The 25,073-nt window shown below is 38.5% G+C and overlaps 1 protein-coding gene across 1 annotated transcript; it reads left to right on the plus strand.

Moving 5' to 3' along the window:
* Positions 1-1,822: 1,822 nt before the first annotated feature.
* On the plus strand, positions 1,823-8,520 carry LOC102079204 (low affinity immunoglobulin gamma Fc region receptor II). The gene is made up of 4 exons (XM_005463701.4): positions 1,823-1,911; positions 6,232-6,498; positions 6,579-6,842; positions 8,378-8,520. The coding sequence occupies exons 2-4, from the start codon at positions 6,237-6,239 to the stop codon at positions 8,482-8,484; spliced, it is 633 nt and encodes a 210-aa protein (XP_005463758.2). The 5' UTR covers positions 1,823-1,911; positions 6,232-6,236; the 3' UTR covers positions 8,485-8,520.
* Positions 8,521-25,073: the final 16,553 nt, after the last annotated feature.

The following is a 25,073-nucleotide window of genomic DNA, read 5'->3' on the forward strand; positions in this document are numbered from 1 at the left end:
GCTGTTAGAAAACTTGCAGACTTCACTATATACAGTGTAGACCCTCTAAACTAAGTTTGGGGGATGTGATCTTTTAAGAAATGCAGACCAAACTGTTGTTGTTTGTTTACTTACACAGCATGTCTTGTAGAATTAACTGTGGTCACCAGCAACAGCACAGTGCAGTCATATCTCAAGTCTAATAACAGAAGACAGGAAAAGATCAGTAAAGAAACAACTTCCCCAAACCAAAGCACAAATAAAACAATAAGTAAAACAGGCTGATCTAAAGTATGATTAAAGTTCAGCCTGATTAATATAAATGTCACTGACAGTTGCTAATATATTGGAAAACCAAAATACTTACTGATGTCTTTCTGTCCAACAGCAGGAGTGCTGGTCCCGAGCCTCAAAGACAGTAAGAAGCAAGCAGAGGGAGAAAAAACAGAACATTTTTCAGAAACTGATTTGATCCTTAATGGCTGTGCAATCATTGTAACATAGAGTTTGCTTATGTTGTTAAATAAAGGCTAGATTTGACATTAATAGATGCCACAGATTAGAGCTGGGCGATAAAACGATAACGATATGTATTGCGAAATAACTTTTTCTCGACAGAAAAATTAAACTATTGCCATAGACCTCATCTCTCTTGTCCTCTTAAAAAAAAAAAAAAAGAACAGCCAATCCAAATTAAGTAGCGCAGAGCCGAACCAATCACAGCCGCAGCGTCACGTGACATGACTTGTTACGTACAGCACAAGCGCCAAGGCGCACATGTGTATTTGTTTTTGCAGCCGGGCTGCCCAGGTAATGAAGGAAATGAGTTTGCCGACTAGAGAAAAATCAACCGAGAGCGTGAGCGAAGGTTACCGAAGAAAAAACAGATGATGGTTCCAATGCCGGAGAGCTTGTCAAACGGAAGGGCCACAGAAGTTCCGTAGTGTGAAGGTATTTCGGCTATTTCAAGTCTGACAAAAAAGCGCGCACTGTAAATTGTGCCGAAACCAAGTCTGGAAATACAATAAAGCGGTGCATGCTCAATCTCTGACTGAAAGCGCTAATTCGTCATTCGGCTTTTGTCAGACTAAAGTAACTGTTAAAACTGTTTGAAAAGCTAAGCTATACAACAAGGAGAGATTGATGCTACGCCCACACGTACCCGGGTATTTTTGAAAACGCAGATTTTTCTATGCGTTTGCACCTTTCGTCCACACGTAAACGGCGTTTTCAGTCAGTTATCTGTGAGTATATTTTACTTTTTTAGTTGTTTTTAATTCAGCTGTAATTGAAAGAATTCCTGAGCTCGTCAGACATTTGAAGGTTTTATTAGGTTTATGTTTCCCCTAAAATCTCAAAGAAAATACGATTACTTCTTTGTCCTACAAAGTACAACTTGCTGAGAGGCTGCTTCCTCACACATTCTGCTTTAAATTTCTCCCATTTTTTTCAGAGTTATTAGGTTTTGATTTATGTTCGGGTCTTCACAAGCTAAAAATGTGATTTGCTGTTTTTTAATTTCACTTTCATTTACTCACTTTCATGTTGCTGTTTTCAGACATACTCGTGATATATTGCACGGACAGAATGATGATGATAATTTTCCTGTCAAAGCTTAAATTGTTAAACTGAAGCGTCACACTGCAAACCCAAGCTGGCAAAGTACACAAATGGTTTTCCTGCTGCAACATGTCAACATATCAGCAGTGGACAAAGTCCAGTTAGTTTTTGCAACCTGCAGGGACTCTCTGTGATCTGCCAACAATGATACCAATGCCAAGATAAAATCACTATTCATTATGTATATCGTGAAAATGACATAATTATATATTTTAACACCCTACAAGAGACAACAGTTATATTGTCTCTTGTAAAAGGGACTTCTTTCTCCCCACTTTATCCTTAAAATCTCCTTTGAGCAAGTACTTTAAGGTATTTGGTATTCACTTACTAATATTGTAGGGTCTTTATATTATCAAGCATTACAAGGCTGTTGTTGTGAAAATCATTTTGAGACCAAGAAAAAATAAAGTTCTGGACATTTTTTTGTTTGTTTGGTTTTTTTGGAACATTTTAATTGTTTAGATGATTTGGGTTTAATACAAAACCTTTTTCCAAATAACGGTTTATTCATTTATGTTTTTATTTTTACTTTCTGCCAGATCAACAACAGAATGATGTGATGTGGAGATTTGGTGTTCACCTTCATGTGGATTTCTGGTTATTGTTTTGTTCACAAACAGTAAAATTGTTAGATGAACGAAACGGGAGAAGAAATGTCAGCTCATCTACACAGGACTTCAACGGTCTCAGCATATAGAGGCAGTTTTGTTGCATTCTGTTGAAGGACAGTCTCATCTTCCAGAGATCATTAATTTTTCTTATTATTAGAGACATCAATATCAATTGTTAGTTTGATGGAGTAATCTTGAAGATTTTTTTTCTTGACTTAACTGAATTGACTATAATTAGGACTCAAGTGTGTCTGGATCCCAGTGCATCAGGCATGCCATGAACATGTTGTAGATACACCAAAGATTGTTTTCAGGTTAAAACAGTTAGGAGAAGGAAACACATCAGAACACTAAACCATGAACATATTATATACGCACTGAAGATTGTTTTCAGGTTGCCTTGTTAGATGAGCACCTCTCTGGTTTGTGTGCTCTGACATTTTCAAAAACCTGCTTTCCTTTTTCCTGTTTGAGGTCACAGAGGGCCTCCAGGCTTGGCAATTGTGGGCAGTTTTGTCTCATACTAAAACAGCTGCAAGCCAGTTTCAATAGAGCTGAAATTGAACTGAAAAAGAAGGGAAGGGTACAGTTTAATGGACTGTTAGGAAATATATTATCAAATGTATAACTCAACAGAGTAAATAGTTTAAGAAATAAAGCTAATTATGCACTCTGTTTGTGTGAGTGTGTGTGTGTGTGTTTGTGTGAGTGTGTGTGTGTGCATGTGAGGGTTAAAATTGCTCTACATTTCTGAAATCCTACTACAATGAAGTTAGGGATGTAATATTTTTCAAGCCTGTAAGGCCAGTAAGCAAAAACAGACCCAAATGCTGAGCTGATAGAGAGTTGTATCAAAGTATTACAATCTTTATTTACCCATGAGTTAAGGTACACACTGAGGGGTCTTAGTAAAAGCACAGGGGTTTCTTTCAGTTCTTGAGGGAAATGTCCATAGAGCGAGAGGAGACAGGTGTTAAAAGTTCCACACAAGGTCTGGAGGCCAAATGTTTTCATTCTGTATCTGCCATTTTCAGCTTTAATTAGACTCTGTTTAATGTATTCTAGCCTCTACACGAGATTAAAATGTTGCTGTTTTCCAGCATACTGGTGATATACAGGAGGGACAGGATGATGTTTTGTGTAATCATTTGCCTGCATGGAGCTTAAATGGATAAACTGAAGCATCATCCTACAAGCTCAAGCTGGCAGTAGGAAAACAGTTCCCTAGCGATCGTATATTATATGGACGACAGTATTAGTCCACAGCTGTTAATCTTTGAATTCAGGCTTTTTAAGTCGCATTTACACAGCTGTATAAAACTGAGCACCCATGCAGTCTGCCATTACAAACACTTACAAAAGATTGGTTGGTTCTAAAGAGGTCACTGAAACACTGAGTGTGGTATGACTAAAGTCAATTCGTGGAATTTCTTCCCTCCAAGATATTCCATGATCAACTGAAAGTGATATTATTACGAAGTGGAACAACAGCAACTCAGCCATGAAGTGGCAGACCACACAAACAGAGCAGAGTCTCTAAATATTTAAGAGTTTCCCACACTCTGTTCACTCATTAACAGAGTCCAAACCTCCTCTGGCATTAACCTCAAACAGTGTGTAGGTGTACTCCATCTGTGGCCTTTACTTTGGTCCATGTCTTAATTTGAGACGTTCCTATTATTATCATTATTATTATTATTTTATACACAGATGTCATGGACTTGCAAGTAATAGATTGATATGATGTGGTGATATGGTCTTAGTTTTCATGTGGATTTCTGATCAACTTTTTGTTCATGAGCATTAAAACAGTTAGATGAAGGAAACACATCAGAACACTAAACCATAAACATGTTATATATGCACTGAAGATTGTTTTCACTGTTTAGGTTGCCTTGTTAGATGAGCATCTCTCTGGTTTGTGTGTTCTGGCATTTTCAAAAACCTGTTTTGTTTTTGTTTTTTTCCTGTTTGAGGTCACAGAGGGCCTCCAGGCTCTGCAGTTGTGGGCAGTTTTGTCCTGTCTTCATGTCTCATGCTAAAAACAGCTGCAAGCCAGTTTCAATAGAGCTGAAATTGAACTCAAAAAGAAAGGAAGGGTACAGTTTAATGCACTGTTAGGAAATATATTATCAAATGTATAAGTCAACAGAATAAAATTGCATGGAAATCAAACTTTTAGCTGATTATGCACTCTTGGTCATCACAACATCTTGTGTAGAATACTGTGGTATACAGAGGAGTTCATGGCTGACTCAGTGACAGCAGAATGTCCAGGTCCTGATGGTTCAAAACAAGCCCAAACATCACACCTCCACCACTGAGCTGTAAAGACTGTTTGTGCTGATGTGCTGTGCATAATTTTCTCCAAAGATGGCGCTGTGCATTATGATCAACTATCTCCACTATAGCCACAACTGTCCAAAGGACTATGTTCCAGAAGTGATTTGTTCAAATGCAACTCTAGAAATCTAAGCTGTGCTTACATGTTCATTTTCTTATATCAATTTCATTTAATTAACAGCATCTGGCTGCTACTTAAACTGTTATTTCAAACTGGAAGCAGTAACAGTATACTTAGTTTTACACACACTGCTTCTGACTTCTTGCTTGTATGCTATATTATATTGTATTCATGCTTGTACCTTCAGGGTTTGAAAGTTTAGTCTCTGCATTCTTTCTAACAAGCAGCAGAGGGCCACGTCTTCTGGATGCAAAAAGAAATTTGAGTATTTAGAAAATATATGAGAAAATGTCCCTGTTTCTCACTTGATCTGCAAGCTCAGTAAACCATTTCCTGATGGTTTTTTGCCCTGAATTGCTGCTTTCAAGCTATTTTAATAAAAAAATAATTGTAAGTTAAAGTCCCAGTTAGGATCAGAGGGAATTGTAACAGACATGTGGCTTTCACATGGGCAGGTAATACCCCTCAATCAGGGATAAAACCATGACGTATAATTTCAAAAAGCTAAGATGGCTACCGCTAATATGCTCACCTCAAGGCTTTTAAATAAAGACCTCACTATCCATTCTAACTCATGGGTAATATCATGCTGTCTACATGTACTATATATTTCATATTCAGTGTGCTACAAAGAACATTTTCTTGGGGCAATGTTATAGTAACATCCAATGATGGTCTCTTATGTCTGTTTAATGTCACCAAATAATTTGAATATGTAACATTTACAGTCGAGAACCAATACAGTTGGTATAATAATACAAAAAGGTATCCCTGCAGTGATATAACATTATAGTTATGTTAGTAAAATACATGACATTTATTGTAAAGTTACTGCAGCATTGCAGAAAAGTCAAGAGCAAAAGTCATGAGTGGCTCTTAGGTGTAGTGGCTAACACATTCGCTTTACACCTGAAAGATCCCCAGTATGAGACTGGGAAGGGACACAAACCCAATCTCAGGGGTCACAAGCTAGTGCACTCCAAGCCCAGATAAATGCGATGGTTGCATCAGGAAGGGAATGCAGTGTAAATTCTGTCTGAAAATAACATGCACATCCTTCTGACTTCTTAGCAAAAACTGGGGTGAAGCTGAAATAACAATTTTTGAAAAAATCACCCATTTGTAATGACACAACTTACCAAATTAATGAAAAATGCAACATTAGCATCACTTAATGTATTTGCAGGGTAAACTGTAACAAACAGGCCTATATGTGACCAACAAAACTGCCTCTTTGGATGGTAATTGTAGTAACAGCAGCTGGAAGTTTTCTAAATACCAGTTCTAAAAGCCACAAGTGGGTCACCTGTCCCACTGGCTGGTCACCCACTGACAACCAAATCCTAGCAACCTCCAGCAAATGCTAAATAACTGAAAATCAGGTTGTCATTCACTATGTGGTTTAATGCTGGAGAATGTGTTGCTTGCCATGGGGTCTCTAGACCTGTGTGTCTGGGGCTTACCACAAGTCTGCAGACTTGCATGTTTTAAAAGGACCAAATCTCAGCCTGACGCTTTTTTCCTCTTCTTTTTATTTCATGTTTTGAACCCCAGCTGCTATGCTGAGCATCCACCCTGACAGGTCTCAGTTCTTTTGGTATGACACGATCACACTGAGCTGTGAAGGGACAGACAACTCTGGAAATTGGACTCTGAAGAGAAACACCTCCATTCAAACTGCTGAGTCATGTATCTCGGGTTGGGGAGTGTCAAATCAGACGTCATGCACTATTATGGACACCTATGCATCAGACACTGGAATATACTGGTGTGAGTCTGATCGAGGGGAATGCAGTGAGACTATCAACATCACCGTCACATGTAATGCTCTTTATTATTTGCTGTTTTAGACTTTGTATCTGTTATAGAGCTGAGGAGTCATAGCACGGTTTGATTTTCAGATGGAGTGATCCTGGAAAGCCCTGCGCTTCCTGTGACAGAAGATGAAACAGTGACACTTTTCTGCTATTACAAGTACGATGAAGAGAGCAGTGCGACTTCTAATTTCTCAGCTAACTTCTACAAAGATGGACATTTAATCAGTACTCAGCCTGCAGGAAACCTCACTTTCTCAGCTGTGTCCTTATCTGATGAAGGTTTCTACAAGTGTGAACACCCAACAAAAGGACAGTCAGCACAGAGTTGGATGGCTGTCAAAAGCAAAGGTGGGTTAAGGCTACAAGACATCTGTTTTTAAGGAGAAATATGGTAGACGTGATACATAATCAATAAAATACACCCAGTCTGTTATCTGACATATTCATTGTGCTCCAAAAGCAATGCATTGACTAATTTCACCTATTTAAACTAGTCACTAAGGATTGATTGACGTATATTCAAAAGGTTTGGTTATTTTCCAACTGCTGAAGCATAAAATCCTTATTGAGGCAGTCCTGTCTTCCTCCCCTCACCCCAAATGGTCACAACAGACAACAGATGGCCCCGCCCCTCCCTGAGCCTGGTTCTGCTGGATGTTTCTTCCTGTTAAAAGAAAGTTTTTCTTTCCCTCTGTCGCCAAAGTGCTTGCTCATAGGGGGTCATATGATTGTTGGGGTTTTCTGTTTTCTTTGTATTATTGTAGGGTCTTTGCCTTACAATATAAAATGCCTTGAGATAGCTGTTGTTGTGATTTGGTGCTGTATTGAATGCTGAATTGAAAGTATTTAAAATGCAGTCACACATTTTCATTATGTCCACATGCACATTGCATGGTCAAAAAAAAATATAAACTGTATAAAAAGTGGATGTAGCCATTCTTGCACCACCCATTACTTAGTGAAGTGCTCTTATGAAACCTCAAGTGGAGTGCTTTACCACTTTGAACTGGACATGATAAGGGAAGAGGTGTCCAATGCACATTCATTGTTCAAGAACTTATGACTGGTAAGTAATTCATGAGTGAGCATGTCTTGGATAATCCTTCATTCTGACTTCAATGAAGGCCATAATTTACTAAATGAACTTCATATTTTATTCATTATGACTAGAAATTTGTGGCTGAGCAAAGCAAGTCAACGGAAAAAGGTTTAAAGAGGTCACGGAGTGAGGGAACTGAGGGCTTAGGCCAGGGGTCCCCAATCCCAGTCCACGAGGGCCGGTGTCCCTGCAGGTTTTAGATCTCACCCTGGGTCAACACACCTGAATCACATGATTAGTTCATTACCAGGCCTCTGGAGAACTTCAAGACATGTTGAGAAGGTAATTTATCCATTTAAATCAGCTGTGATGGATCAAGGAGATATCTAAAACCAGCAGGGACACCGGCCCTCGTGGACTCGGATTGGGGACCCCTGGCTTAGGCTTTCCCATAGACTTCTATAGCATTGGAAGTCTCTTTCCAGTCACTGGAGTCTCCCCCTGCTGGCCATTAAAAGAATGAAGGTTTAATATACTTGCATATTGGACCTTGAGGCTGTATCCATCTTTTATACAGCCTGTGCAGTACTGCTCTGATTCACACATCTTATCCACACATACTTAATTAGAAGGTAAATATGAGAAATACATATATACAGTACAAGAGCTTTTAAACTCCTGTGCCCTGTATTTCTGCCTTGGCTTTCCCTCCCGGTTACCTAATTGATTCTACTGTGTATTGTTTGATTTCCTTCCTTTATTGTTGCCTTTTAGCCATTTATTCTGCCTGTATTTTGGGTACTTTCTATGCCAACTCTGTTATTTTGTTCTGTCTTCCTTACAGTCACAGCTCAGCCATCAGTATCTGTGCCTGGACTGATTGGTGCTATTCTGGTGAAACTCTTCTACACTGTGATTATTACACTGGGTGCAAATCTACTCATACGCTGAGCTAATGGTAGAAAACCTGAGAAAATGAGTGTGATGTGACCTCTCATTGCCCTCATATATTGAAATATATCTTTAGATTTGTACAGCCATGATGTTTCGCTTTTTATTTGAAAATGCTGGAAATTCACCGAAAAGAAAAAACAAACAATTTAGGAACATTTGAGACAAAATTATGCAGCAAAAATGTTTAATGATGCGTTCACCAACAGCTATGGAGTCTGTGGATGTAATGGTGTTAAACATGTCCTCAGCTGCAAAAACTGATGGAAGGATGGTTTAAATACTTGTCTTATGAGCTATAGCTGGGCCCTATCCCAGCTGTCATAGGGAGAGAGGAGCTATGGACAAATTGCCAGAACTGTTGAGAGACAGATCTGAGAATAACCATGTAACCTAGCATATCTTTGAATTGTGGGTGGAAGCTGGAGAACCCACTGGGAGAAGATGCAAACTCCACACAGAACACCAGGCAACTGATGGATTCACACCCAAGACCGTCTTCTTGTGAGGCCGTGGTGAGAACCACCGTATCATCATGCTGCCCTTGTTACTATAAGACTGTAACTACCCTCTATAGTGCTTTGTAAACCATTTAACACATTAATATGGTTCTAATAAATGACAACTGGAGCATCAAATAGTGCATTTTGTGTTTTCTGTAGGAAAAATACACTTTAGGTTTTAAAAAGGCATCATTTTAAATCTGGGTGAAGTCTTTTTTTATAGGAAATCAAAAAGGACTGAACTCTTATAGAGAATAAATGTGTGAATGACTATTAAGTTACATAGATGCTGCCTTGATTTGCAGCACAATGTCTGTTCAAAACTAACTTTTCAGGAATAATTTAAAATAACATTCAGTTTACAGTGAAGCCCTCTGTCTGTAACTCAGGGTATCACAGCATGTTTACACTGCTGACAGGTGACAAAAAGAAATGTTTCTCAGTGCTCACTCATTTTTTAGGTAATCACCATTCAAACCTGGATGATGATGAAAATAATAATAATAATTGTTATGGCCCTGGGCCTCGGAGGGAGTGAGACCGCTTTTCTCTTCAAGCAAATCCAATAGTGCCAGGACTCACTGACGATTGGCTAGCTGGAGATCCGTGCCAGCCCTCCTGTATGCAGATTGCAGTGTGTCAACCCTCATAGACCGGGGTGCACATAAGTGGTCAAAATAAAAGACGCGCACCAGATAAGAAGTTGCAATGCGCGTTTGCGTACATAAGATTTTCTGGAGGAGGACAGACATTTGTTTAGAACTCTTAAAGATGTCGAAGAAGCAAGCTCCTTTAAGCAATTACTTTGGTGTTCCTCCACCTACAAAGAAATGTCAGAAGAAGCCCAAACCGCAAAAGAAGCGCGTATTCTCGGAAAAGTGTTGCAGGAGGTGAGCTGGCTTCAAACAAATGATGCACGCACAGAGACGTGGTGCAGAATATGCCGTGAAAATCCCACTCTAGCGGACAAAAACAGTGCCTTTGATATGGACGCAAACGCGGATTGCAACTTATCTGGTGCTCATCTTTTATTTTGACAGCGCATGCGCACCTGCGGACCACTTATGTGCACCCCTGCTCATAGACAATTGACTGCCTGGGATCCTGTGGTGCTCCAGGAAGCAATGAGTGGTTGATTGTATGCACCTGTGGCTACAAAGGGTTGGAGATCTTTCACTCTCCCCGTTTCTCAATATGCGTACTTGTGCGTACTTGCGTTCTCGTGTACTCGTGATACGTCATCAGTCGGAGACCAAGTACTGTTCCAATTCGAAGTACGCATCAAGCCGAGAACGCGAAAAAGTCCCGGATGTGTTCTCGCTCCGCCCGTTTTATCGAGCATGCATCGGTGGTGACTTGTGTGGACTTGGGACAGCTATATATCCCAGAATGCATTTCGTCCAAAACTCAACAGCGGACTCCCGGCACATCGTTTTCAACCCCCCCCGGTCGCGGTCTTCTCACTACTCAGGTTAAACAAACCCCAGCAGCTGTCTATAGTATTGAGTGTCCACTAAAATAACAATAGAAGCGTTCTAACATCTCACCTGCTTGTTTTTATTAAGGTATGTACACGTATGTACATGTACACTATTTTTATTAATAGAGGTTTCACTACTGAGGTTAAAAATGATATATAAGTCACTTAGATCACTTCTAAATGTTAATGTTTGGTTTATTTCAGTGTTTTATTTGTTCCTGAGTAAACCGGTTTGGCTGTGATTAAAGTTAAGCTTCATAACATGTTACTCACAGTTAAATTAAGAGGGGACGGCAGTAGAAACTCCGGACCTGTGACATCATCACGTACGCAGGTGTTCCAATTGTACAAATCGCGAGTCCGTGCTCGCGTTCTCGGCGAGTCCGTACTCCCGTGTGTTCTCGGCCAGTACGTACTCGCCGAGAACGCGAGTACGTACTCGCGTACTTGAGAATTGAGAAACGGCCTCTGTGTCTGCTGCTTAGGATTGAACATGCTTTCTTCTTGCCTCCCTCTTTGAACTTTGATCGCTCAACTCTGTTCATAGCATTGAATTTTGTTTGTTAACCTCGGTGCCTGGTTGAACTTAACTTGATTAGAGTTTTGTGATGCTTAACTCTTAGCTTTTACTATTGTCTGTGTTAATGCCTTCATGTAAAGTGGTCTGTTGAAAAAGCCCTGTCGGTTTTCTATTTTACTCAGTTTCCTGTGTGAGGGCTCGTGTATGTTACGCCTCCCTGTTCCCTAGGAGAGGGGGTCATAACAACAACAACAACAATAACAACAACAACAACAATAATAAAAATCCCAAGATGTAAACTTACCCATGTCACACATTCAACTATGTGTTGTATAAAAGCTTTCACTATAGTGAGATGCATTTAATTTATAATCTGAGTCAGTCAGATTTGATCTTCAAGGTTAAAAACATTCATTTCTAATCATTAAACTGCTCAAACTCCAAGTAAGATTATTGCTCATGTAACCTTTGTATCCTTAGCTGCTGTAAGTCATGGCAAGTCAAGTTTTCTCATTTTTTAAAATCCTGTTTTATACTTTTTATTAGTTTTTTTTTTCTTATTTTGATTTTGAACATTTTTTTAATACAGTGTAATTTCAGTCAGTACCAGGAGCAGACATTCAAAAAAGGAATTATAGAGACGACCTGAAACATGAGGCCTACATGTTCGTGAGGCTGGATGTGTTGACACATTTGTCCAAATTTAGACTACAATGAATCACCTGTGAACACGAGAAGCTACTATTCAAGTTCTTACTTTAAACCCAAAAAGTAATTAGAATAGGAGAATCATGATAAAAGTGACATTTAAAAAATTAAATAATGGTATTGTGTAAATAATGCACATAAAGTTATTGTGTAACTGCTCTTTTTGTATGCCTTTGTACAGTTATAGTTACTGTATCTTGTATTTGTTGTATTATGTTGTGTTGTATTTGAGTTTAGGCTATTTATTTATTTATTTCACCAAAACACACAATGCAAAATAAAACTGTAGACAGATTTGACTGATCTTTGTCGAAGAGAAGGCTTCAGGTTTTCCATTAATTTGTCCTTCCTCTTTATGTTACAATCAACAGTTTCAGATATACGTTTAGTTTAATTTGGTTTAATTTCTTGTAAAGAATGATACAGTAATTTAGGTTTCATGTAACTTTATCTTAGCCTCAGCATCTTCCACTTTGAATAGTTTTCTCAGAAAAAAAGGATCTCTTATTGTGAAATGTGAGGTGATGATTCAGTTTTTGTCCCTGTTGTTTTGCTGTTTCATGTTGTTTTTGTGATAACAAAGTCCATCTGAAGACTGTTCTCGAAAAGATGAGCACCAAATGATGTTAGACCTGCCGAAGTGAGAAAGTTTCTTGTCAAGTTTATTATTTTCCCCAAAACAATATTTATCATTTAACACTAAAGAGAGATTACATGTCTAGTAAATATGCAAATCCAATATTGTCATTGAAGTGGACATGAAACAGTGTCAACTTAAAATGTAAAGACTGGAATTATATTATTATCATTATTATTATTATTATTATGTATGAAACAGTGCTAAACTAAAGTTGAAGTTTTCTTATTTTTTATTTTTCTTATTGTCTTGTGTAATAGTCATCGTATACTCTTGTATTTCCCCTTTAAAAACTGTTTAAATATATACTGTTATTTCAGCTGCAGTTCTCTGTAGTAATCATCTTTGAATTACACCTGAAAGTTTGAGCAATTGTGAGCCAGCTATCAGACTGACATGAACTGTTGTTTAACATGTTGTTTTCTTCTGTGCAAAACTGCAAAAATATATATATATATATATAAACAGAAACAAGTTTTCTTTCTTTTCTTTGAGGATCGAAAGTTTTACTTTAGAAAACAGTGAATATGTTTATTAATAAACGCTATTAAAATGTGCAACACTGTATTTAATATGTGAAACAGTGGGATAAAGGGGAATTAAATTTTCTCCATGTGTATGTTAGTTTCTAATGGTTTAATTTCATTTCATTTGTTTTTTCTTGTGAATAATGATACAGCAGTTCAAGGGCGTCGATTTGGCATGGACGGAAGGGACATGTCCCCACCAATATCCAGCGATTATTGAATTGTCCCCACCAATAATTTGATCTCTTCGAGTAAAGAAATACAAACCCGATAGAAAGAAAAAAACGATCTGTCAACGTCTCATTCACCCAGCGGTGCAGAAAGAGTTAAATTAGTTCTCTACTGCAGTCCTACCTCATGTGACAAATATGGCCAATGTGATTGGCTGGGCCTTTCAGGGAGCTCTGTTTAGTTTTAGCAGCGGCAAGCCTGCGCTGCGAGGACCTGCAAGGAGGAGAGGAGGATGGCAGCAAAAAGGAAGAACCTGGTTACAAGAAAGTATTTTTCAAAGAAACCTGTAAGTCACTTAAAGTCAAGTTCACTCATAAAATGTGTCCGTCATAATAACGTTACAGGCTATGCTAGGCCATACATGCCAACCCTCCCGATTTTTCCGCGAGAATCCCGAATTTCAGTGCCCCTCCCGAAAATCTCCCGGAGCCACCATTCTCCCCAATTTCTCCCGATTTTCCACCCGGACAACAAAATTGAAAAACCATATCCTAGATTGGCCCAGCCAATTCCAGTTTCCAACAATGGCTACTACTACTGCAGCTACTTAGTATTAATATTACTCTTATTACTCTTTCTGGGTCGCGAAATAAACTTTTAACATATTTTCAGGCGAGAATGTAGTTGTGTAAACTTCAAATAACTTAAACATGTTATTGTTTGGCCTTTTTCAGTGTTTTATTTGTTCGTGAGTAAATCGGTTTGGCTGAGATTAAAGTTATTAGATTAGATTAGATTAAATAAAACTTTATTAATCCCTCGGGAGGGTTCCTCCGGGGTTTTCACACAGCTGAATAAATGTCAAACAGAAAACTGATTAAACAGAAGTGTGAGATGGTCGAGAATCTACGCAAGGGTCCGGTTATATTTTATTTTATTTAGACAGCAAGGAGCAGACGGCAGAGGTGACGTAATTATGAAGGCTAGACCCCCCAATTTCACAGTCGCTCGTTTCCGGTCTACCCGGCTTTCGGAGGACCCGGCCCACTTAGACCGCGAAGGCCGGGTCCTCAGGTGGACGCAGCTTCTGAATTTGGACACCCCGGAAACAGGCCGGTGACATTTAACTTATTTTTTTCCGATAAGTAAACACTGTAAAAACCCCTTTGAATGTCTCCCTAATTCTGAGGTCTCAAGGTTGGCAAGTATGTGCTAGGCTTTGGCCCACATCAGTCTAAAACTGTATGTAACCATGAAAAAAGTGTTGCCATGTCCACCAGGACAGTATAGTATAGACAGTATAGTATAGACTCCTTCACATAGTGGACATTGAGTTGTTGTGTGGGGCACCAGTAATCCATGTCTGTTGCTGTAACAGTAGTTCATGTTTAGAATAAAAAGTCCCAGCTCACTGAGTTGATCCCGGCAATAGTGCCTAAAATGTTGCATAATTTTGCTGAGAGATCTTTTACTTTGTGGTAATCTTAGATGAGTAGTTTTATGGACAAAAACCACCAGGTCATTCAGTGTTCACTTAGTGGTAATGTATAAGAGATGTTGGTGTACTATAACTGAAGTAATGTTGTTAAGTCCTTAAAGTCATATTCTTTTATTGTCATGACTGTATTTGAAGCTTTTTTTATTTTTGTATGATACCTGATTTATATGGAATATGGCTGAAGTAAACTAAAGTCTAAAATCAGTCATTTGTTTAATAGTAATTTAACATTATATAATTCACATATAAAACTATGAATTGTAATTTTAAATGGTTTAAAAGCATGTAGAATAGCACATGTAGGCAAGTATATTTCTCCTTTTTTTATCAAGAAGCAAAGACAAAAAGGAAAAAAAAAAGAAACAGGGCAGGGTTCGGTGGTTGAATCATCCGTCCCCACCAATGCCAAAACCAAATCTACGCCCTTGCAGCAGTTTAGTTTTCATGTAACTTATCTTTGTATCAAAATGTTCCCCTTTTCATGTTGTTGTAAAATAATTATTATGAAATGGATATCATTCAGCTTTTTTCCCCTAAAGTTTACAAAAACACTGTCTGACAGTGATCCCCCTTCAAGAACATCTGGAACACTTATTACCATGAACTTCAGGTTAAATTAAAAAATGATTTTGGATCAATGAAAGCATTAAATATGGTATTTTAAATAATGTTAAATGTATGAATGACCTAACAGTAATAAAATGGAATAGTTATGTGGTGATTGTTTGAGATTAGTGTTCCTTAGCATGTATTTTATAGTTATAACAAAGAGTCATTGTTTTTTTTTCACCAGATAATAAGTACAAGCACAACTTTGTACTGGTGTGAGTCAGGTTTTCCCATTAATTTATCTCCAAGGTGACCAGCTAATAACAGATCCTTTGCTTTACTGCTAATGTACTAACAGCAGTAACAACCTTCGTGGAGAGCTCTGACAACACCCAGTTAAAAAACACGCAAAACGACAAAAACCCCCCACAAAAAACACGTAAGTTGAGCACTTGCGGACTCAGCAGTACTTTCAGATTAGCATCTATATGAATGTAATACCTTTCATGAGCTGTGTTATATTATATTATAAATATAATTATTTATTACTTCATGTTTTTTTTAATACAAAATGATGTGTTATTTATTGCAGTAACATTGCTTTTTTATGAAATACACTTTGCTTCTTAGGAAGAACTCAAATAAAAGGTGAAGTCACCTTAAAGTGGAAAATGATGAATGCAAAAACATTTGGTTGGGTTCTGAGAAAATTTACGAAGCATTTCCATAATGAGGAACACCAAAACTATACATCCTCTTTAGCTCAGTTTATATATGAAGAAGGCAGTCCAGGTCCTCACTGGCTGTCTTGTTTCCTCTGCTATATGAACCTGTTACAAGGTCATTTTGCTGGTTTTCACAGATCATTGGTGGTAAGAACTTCTCCACTTATCCTTATTTTATTCATCTTTTATTTTTGTAATTTGGGTGATTGGAAAGGGTTCTCACAGTTCCAAATTACAGTACCACATCTGGAAATCCAACAACTGGCCCTCTGGGTACTACAGCCAGTGTTTCCACTGCTGCATCTGTCCAGATCTCTAGCACATGTGTCAAAAAGTTTAGAGTAAATGAGAGTGATGAGAGTCCTCATAAGGCAACAGACTAAAGATGAGAATTCTGATTCAAAGCAATTTTTTTTTTTTTTTCTTTTAGAAAACTGCTAGTAAGCACCATGTGTAAAGCAGGGGTAAATCGAAAAGTGATTTGGAAAAGTTAAAAACACAATCATGTTAAAAGAATAAATAATAAGGAACTGTATGATTGACTTTGAAATGATTGAAAAAAGTACATTCAAAAGTTTGCATCATTATTGTGAAATGTAAGGGCATCATCATTTTTTCCTCCTAGTCACTTTTATTGATTATTTCATGCTGATGTTTTCTCACCAGAGTCTCTCTAAACATTGTTCTCTATCAGACAGGCGCCACAGACCACATCACAATGCAAATATTATTGATGCTTCATAAAGGAAGCTTGCAATCAAAACTCTTGGCTGAATAAACAACATCAACATTGCAATTTACAAAAAAATTTAAAATAAAACAAGTTGGATTATATCTTTTTGGCAAAGATATACATAAAGCATTTATCATGCATAAAGGGAAAGTAAGCATGGTTTTAAAATAAGCAGTTATATTACATTAATTATAAATGTCTGATTTAAACCACATTTATTTATCTACCATTCATGCCTGAGATGATAATGAAGTAAAAGCTACAGATGTGATTTAATGAATAATAATGTTTTTGGTTCGGGAATCTCATGAAGGATATGTTAAGTTGTGGTTCCTGCTTTGTAATCTCCATGTTTATTCTTTCCTGTGTTTATAATGATCATATTTTCCTAGTTCCTATAGTTTTGCTTTTGGTACTTTGCCTGTCTCATGTGCTTTGATTTCATGCCTTTATTTTCCTTCCTGAGTGCCTGATTGATTCTTGTGCTTTATCAGATTTCCTTTCTTCGTTTTTGTGTTTTTGACATTTATTCTTCCTGCATTTGGGGTATTTTATCTGCCAGCGCTGTTATTTTACTTTTACTTACAGCCAGAGTTCAGCCATCATTGTGATTGTTACACTGGGTGCAGATGTACTCATACTCAAAATAAATGGTGTGACCAACAGTAACTGTTTGAGATCATCTCTTGGGTGAAAATGTCAGAAATTTATCAAATAGCAAAAGCAGGGAAGATTCAAGACAATATTTACACACTGTGATGTGCTGGTTTACAGAAAAATGTTTAATGATGTGCTCTCCAACAGCTATAGAGATAAGAGAAGTATTTAAACTATTTAAACCACTAGTCTAGCCGGAGCCTGTCATGGGGTGAGAGGAGCTTTGGACAAATAGCCAGAACTGCTGAGAGACATTTATCCTAACATATTTTGAACTGTGGGTGGAAGCTGGAGCACCCGGATGAACCCAAACCAGCAGTGGGAGAAGATACAATCTCCACACCGAAGACCAGGAAACTGATGGATTCACACTCAGGACCGTCTTGCTGTGGGGCCGTGGTGCTAACCACTGTAACTGTAATTACCCTCTATAGTGCTTTGTAAACCTTTTAACCCTTTAAGACCTACCATAGAACCAAGTCCGCAAGAGCTTATATTATATTTTTACATGCTGTAGTGCCAATTTTGGGAGCATTTCAAGTTGATATACATCAATACAACCATTACAGCCCAAATTTTAATAATATGTATGCATTAAGTGCATAGTAATTACATAAATTGCAAAAAAGTGCAATAAACTACAAAAAAATTTAAAATCGTTTTTGTTTTTTTAACATATATTTCTAGTTAGAGAAATTTAAGAGGCTTATCCCTCAAAACTGTAAATACAAAAAAGTTGCACAAACTAGTTTCCCATCACAGGAAATTTATTTGAAGTGTCTTCATAGTTTTACTTTTGAAATACACCAATTTTTATATACTGCAGGAAAAACGAAAATAAATATTATAGTGCAAATTTGCAAAAAAGCAGCATATACATCAAAATAAACCATTTCCAGCAGTGCAATTTGAGTTCTAAGCATCCCAGAAACGACACAGAAAGTCATAAAGTCAAAGATAACTTTTAAAAACACCAGTATAGGCTCTGAGGCCCTGACAGTAAAAAAAAACTACATTTCCGCGAAATGACGTCACTTCCGGTTTCGGTCAGGTAATGGCGGACATGCGAAAGTTCGCGCTGACGTCTATTCCAACGTAGGAAGTGTTATGAACAGCTGATCGGATCGGCAAAGCGTGTTTCTGGAGTATTATGTTTTTGTTGCTGCAAGCGCTTTTTATGCAGTTTTTGCAAAGCTATATGTGGAAGAAAACCGTGACCTAGGACAAGCTGATGGCATAAGATGTAAGTACAACTTATCCGGTTTCATATGCAAAAAAAATTATTGCGCTAGCTTACGTGGTTGCAGTGATACAGGGATTTAAAAATAGATACGCAAATTGTAGCGGGGGCGCTACGCTCGGCTCTAAAGGGTTAATATGTTAATGTGGTTCTAATAAATGACAATTGAAGCATCAAAGAGTGCATTTTGTGTTTTCTGTAGGAAAATACACTTTAGGTTTAAAAAGGCATCATTTTAAATCTGAGCAAAGTATTTTTTATAGGAAATCAAAAAGGATCATCTTGATTTATCTTATTGAGGATAAATGTGTGAATGAGTATTAAGTGATATTGATGCTGCCTTGATTTGCAGCCCAATGTCTGTGCAAAACTAACTTTTCAGGAATAATTTTAAATAACATTCAGTGAACAATGAAGCCCTCTGCCTGTAACTCAGGGTATCACAGCATGTTTACACTGCTGACAGGTGACAAAAGTAAATGTTTCTCAGTGCTCACTCTGCCTCATTTTTTTTTAGGTAATCAACATTATTGTTACCCTGTAACTCAGGATAATAATAATAATGATAAAAATCCCAACATGTAAACTTAACCATGTCACACATTCAACTATGTGTTGTAATTATAGGTTTTTCTAACAGTGAGATGTATTTAATTCAGAATTTGAGTCAGTCAGATTTGAACTTCAAGGTAAAATTGCCTATTTATAATCAATAAATTGCTAAAATCTAAATAAAGTTATTGCTCATGAAACCTTTGTGTCCTCAGTGGCAATAGTGGAAGCAGCTGTGGGGTTTTGCGTTTTGTGTTTTGTCATTAGGATGGTACCCTGGCTACTCCCCTGGGTGGAGCCGCCTGCCCCTGAGCACCATCTGCTATCAATTACAGGAGGACTATTTAAGCCAGGGCTGCCTACTACTCATCGCCAGCTCGTTCAGTCAACTACTGTGGCAACCAGGCCTCGTCTACACTCCACTCTGCCCTCGTCGCATTTTTATTTTTACTTAGAATCTTTATTTCAAAGCAATAATAATGCAGTGTATTTTCAGTCAGTACCAGGAGTAGACATTAAAAACAGGGATTATAAAGACAACCTGAACCATGGGGATTAAATGTTCCTGAGGCTCGATGTGTCGACATTTTTGCCCAAATTTAGATTACAACCACCCATCTTGCTTTAACACTGATGATTCAACTTGGGCTAAGCGTAGTGATCAAAAACAATCAATATCAGCCAGGATATATCCAATTTTATTATGTTAAAAGAAAAGAACAAAATAAGGTTTGCAATAAACTAAAACATGACAATAAAAGTCACTTACGATCAACAATGTACCTTTAATGGTGCAACCTGCCCACAATGTAACAATCACCTGGTAACTCGCTCTCATCAGAAGAAAACAGGTGCCCCTTACTTAAAAACCAAATCCACCCGAGATAAATTCAACCTTATTACATGCGTTTCCCAAAGGAAATGATTGGTACCAATGCAATCATGTTATCTTAAACACAGCAAACCAATTCACCAAAAACACCCACGCAAAGCCTAATTTTCTATAAGGTGTGAGCCCCATCTCAGGGATTGCACACTGTCGACTAATATTGCACCTGGCCCAGTGAACATAAAGAACAAACCCAAATGCAAAAAATAAAAATAAATCTGTTTTAAAATGTGACCCTTACACCAAAGCAGAATGGGGAGAACGAGCAACAAAAGGAGAAACAGTGACACAATCACATGTGCAGCCTGTCCTCCAGCTTCCACAGTGACTCTACAGAGTTGTGCATTAAATGAAGCACAGAAGTAAAAAAATTGCATCAAGGATTCTTAAAAATATTCGAGTTACTCAATGAACCGTTGCAATCCTAATTAGATCTCATTTCTAATTTTGTTTCTTGTCTGTTTGAGGTGAACATGCAAAAACAGACACAAAAAAACAAGATGACAGGAACAGAAACTAAATGAAGGCCTTGCATTTCACAGTCATAATGTTTCTGAGAACAACCATGAAAAGCAGAACATGCAGACAAAAATAAAGTAACTTACTGTGAAGACAAACCACATTAGTGTGACAATACATCTCAAAGTGTTAACATGAAGAAAAAGGACAAATGAGTGTAAATTCCTGAAGTCTTTTCTCCAATAAGAGTCTCACACACAGAGCAATGTCTTGCTTGATGCTACTTGATCTGTCAAACCTGCTACTCCAAGTCTTCTCCTCACAGTAGAGACAGACTTACGGACTACAAACACTATTAAACTGTGTTTGAAGCTGTGGTCACACGCCTGTGTGTGTGTGTGTGTGTGTGTGTGTGTGTGTGTGTGTGTGTGTGTGTGTATAGATCGATAGAGAATGACAGGTGAAAGGAGGAAGTTGAGGTGCTAGACTATACACTGTTCAAAACTGACAATAATCATAATATACACACTTTTACAAAATTCTGAGTAAACAATAACTTCCTCTTTGAACCTAACGTATATTTAAGGATGGTGACTCTGCACCACATACTCTAAAAACTAAAACTGACATGTACTTAAAATTTTTGATGCAATACTTTTACACTTAAAAATATTGAGTAGATTGGAAACCAGTCAAATCTGTTCAATATACTTGATCAATTGAATAACTAAAGTTCAAAAAAATTAAGTTGGAATGAATATTTGTTGTTGTTACACAAACATGAAAAAAATGAGTATATATATATATATATATATATATAACGGAAATCATGAGTTAAAAACAAATGTAAAGTTAAGTGAAAACCACACAAAAAAATTGAATAAATAACAGACATGTTTGGTCAATGTAACTGAAATTTAGATGGTCATTTAATCCAAAATTTTGTTCAAATTACTTAATTTTGCAAACTGAACTTAATCAATGTGTGTTTTATAATACATGTCGTTAGCTTCATAGCATAATTGCCTAAGTCACTTTGACCAGACAATGACTTAGGCACTTATGCTATGAAGCTAACGATGTATAAAAAATGACCACATGTTAACATTTTTCCAAATGAAAAATTTATTTTCATAAACATGGCAATAACTCGAAATAAGCAAGTACTAAAAAAAAAAAAAAAAAAAAAAAAAAAAAGAGCCTTTTCCCTTTTAGCTCAAACAAGGCTTTCATACTTGAAGGATAAATGGGAAACCAGGAGAGCAAACACAAAAGCTTATTATATATATATATTTTTTAAAATGAACAAAACAATTAAAAAAGCTCATGGTTGATGTTCCATCCCCTAGTAAATTACACAACTGTGATAACACAAGAACAAGCTTAGACCCTTCCTCAGGCTACTGGCCTGTATGAAAAACATCTTTCAGGTTATGGTTATTTTTTAGAACAAATCCCTTTGATCTTTTGACATATTTGAGATTTTGTTAGTCCAAAAATGTTTTATTTACAGTGGAAATGACATGACATCAAGGCAATGCATTAACCTTTTGATGGATATCTATTCAGAAAGTCCCATTTTGTAAAATGTAGTCATCTACAATGCACAGAGGTGATTTTTCAGTCTCTGAACCTTGGCTGAGAGGTTTGCAGGATCCAGCTCCAGGAACACTTTTTGAAATACCTCGAAGCAATATTTGATATTCTTGGGGTATTTCAGATCCAAAGCATAGGCTGGTCCCAACAGATAGCAACAGGCTCTGCTGAGATCCCCAGGATTACTGAGAACAGTTATGCCCTCAATAATGATCCCTACATCACGCGGTTTGAGTGACCCATCTTGGTTCTCCAGCACGTAAATCTTCATCACCTCCTCAGCCAAAGGCTGTGCGTTCTTGCCGTGCACTAAAAATCAATTACTCTACGTTATCGTGTTTTACTTACGCTTTTAAGTTGTAGTTTCTGACAGTAAATAATATTGATTTGAATAATTAACGATTTTAGTCCAAGATACTGACAAGTATAGATACCTATTTCTCAAATATTTTGATTCAATTTCAAACAAAAATATTAAGTACATGCAAAAAAGGTATTCTGTGAACCAAATACTGAATGTTTTGTCTGAAATAAATGTAAATAAATACTTTAATTTAACACAAACACATTAGTTAAAATTTTAGACATTTATTTCAATTTATCAAATAATTACTAAAAGGATATTCATAGATTTTATCAGGCTCATCTAACTTATGCTTATAGTGATATTTACTAAGTCTCTGAATTTTTTTAGAGTGCACCTGTATCTCGTTTCCACTGCTGTTTTAACCTATGAAGGAAACCTGAAGTGGTAAAAACTTTCTTTATTTCATTCATCACCACGCTGGTCATTTTAGTGGATGTGGACACTCACACACATTTGGAGTCAACAAAATAAAGCTAAATTTAAATATAAAGCATAAATTAATTCAATTCAAGCAGCACAAAGTTAAAGATGTTTACCTTATTCCAAAAAGGGTTGAACATGAAATGCAGAATAAAAGTTTAGTAGAAACACATTTTCTAAAGCTTTGAGTTGATTGGGGCAGGCTGAAACTGAATTTTACTCTATTTTAGGCTACTTTCTTTCATTTTAATACATCTTTTTAAGCTGTATTAAAAGATGTTGCTGCTGCGCTACATGACATAAAATGTATCTATTAATGTGAATCTTAGTATAATAAGATTCTCAGCCAGTGCTAATGTCAGAACTAAAACTGTAATTATCAGACCACAGTGCTATTATACTGCACTACTGGAACAGCAGCCATGCACTGGTCTGTCAATCACTACTACAATAACATTTACTTATTTTTCAGTAATCCTGTTTATGAGTTATTGAAGGCTCTACGTGTTTTTTTATATTACTCTGGGATATTGGGCAGCGCTCAATAGATTTACTATGTAAGTCCAGTTCTCCAAATTCAAGTTTGCTTTGCAAAATGCAAATATAAAACCTATTAAAATATGTACAGCTTACAGCATAAGACGATCTAATATAATGTTTAAATCATTCAACTTTATTGAACCAATTAATAAATTTACATGTACAGTGGAACCCCGACTTACGAAATTAATTCTTTTGTCTTTCCTAAGTCGAAGCACTCGTTGTGCCTTTTGAGTGAACGATAGGCTATGGGCTAATTGCTAACTGCAACAACAGTACATCGTTCAAGCGGAACAGCGAAGCGCAAATACGAAAGCCAAGGGGGTTGTCACATTATTCGGAAGGCATTGTGGGCATTCTTGGCTCAGTCAATCAGAGGCAGGGAATTTTGTTACGCGGGCATTTTGCCTATATTCTTGTTAAGTGCCTTCGTAACTTGAATTTTTTGTTAAATGAGGTATTTGTAAGCCCAAACCCAAAAACCAGAGACCCGAAAAAACCAAAAACAACCCAACCAGGGCGGGCGGCGGGGTCCAGGATGGAGGGACCAAGTCCAAAACAAAAAGGGCACAGGAGCACAGAACAGTCCCAAACAGAATAGGCGTCAAGACATCAAAACACCTAGATCCGGAGGCCGGCGACACAGAAGCCAAAACAGTTCAGGGGGCCGGCCATGCACACAGCAACAGCGACGATGGGCAAACACTTCTGGAGGCCGACCGTGCATCCGGCAACGGCGAAACGAATCAGGAGGCTGACCACTTGGAAGATAGTGGCGGCCACTGAGCAGGTCCAGAGGTCGGCCGCGATGCCAGCGGCGGCGACGAACCCTGTCCGGAGGTCGTCCTCGACGGCCATGATGCAAACTTAGAGGCCTGGAAAGCGGCCGGCAGAGGCGAGGCGGAACAGGACGAGCTGGGCCAGACGGCAGCGGAACCTGACGGCAGCGGGACGGCAGCGGAACCTGACGGCAGCGGGACGGCAGCGGAACCTGACGGCAGCGGGACGGCAGCGGAACCTGACGGCAGCGGGACGGCTGCAGGCGGTGATGCTACAGGCGGCGGCGAAGAGGATGATGCTGCAGGCGGCGAAGAGGATGATGCTGCAGGCGGCGAAGAGGATGATGCTGCAGGCGGCGAAGAGGATGATGATGATGCTGCAGGCGGCGATGATGATGTGGGTGACGGCTGAACAGCCCTCCCCGGACCGCCAGCAGACGGGAGGATGTGCTGTCTGGGTCCTCCAGGACCCTCAGCTAAAGAGGTGTGGTGCTGGGTGGGCTCCTCTGACCCACCAGCAGACGTGGCATAAGGCTGGACAGGCGACTCCGGCCCTCCAGCTGGAGCAGATGCAGGACCAGTGGCCATTGGGACCCCTGGCTGCATAGGTAGCTGAATCGGTGCTTGCACTAATTGCTGAGTTACCGGCTGGGCAGTTGACTGAAACAGAAGTTGTAGTGGTGGTCGTGATGATGGTCGTGCTGGGTGTAGTGGTTGTTGAACTTGCAACAAAGCGGGTAACCGACTCTCAGCAACTCCTCTCCGGGGAACAGGGATGGGTACTGGCCCGGCCGAACATCAGCCATCCCCACCTGAAGAACAGATACAGGTCCAGGGAAGAGCTGTGTTCTGGCTGCCTTACCCCTGGGGGCCGGTGTGGGTGCAGGAGCTAGCTGGACCGCCGCTGCTCCCACCCGAGGAGCTGAAACGGGTGCAGGAGTCAGCGGGGTCTTAGTTGCCCCCATCCAGGGAACCAGAACAGGCACAGGCAACGACCGGGCGCCCGCCATCCCCACCCGAGGAGCAGATACGGGTGCAG

Source organism: Oreochromis niloticus, linkage group LG3 (assembly GCF_001858045.2).
Source record: "Oreochromis niloticus isolate F11D_XX linkage group LG3, O_niloticus_UMD_NMBU, whole genome shotgun sequence".
NCBI classification, from domain to species: domain Eukaryota; kingdom Metazoa; phylum Chordata; class Actinopteri; order Cichliformes; family Cichlidae; genus Oreochromis; species Oreochromis niloticus.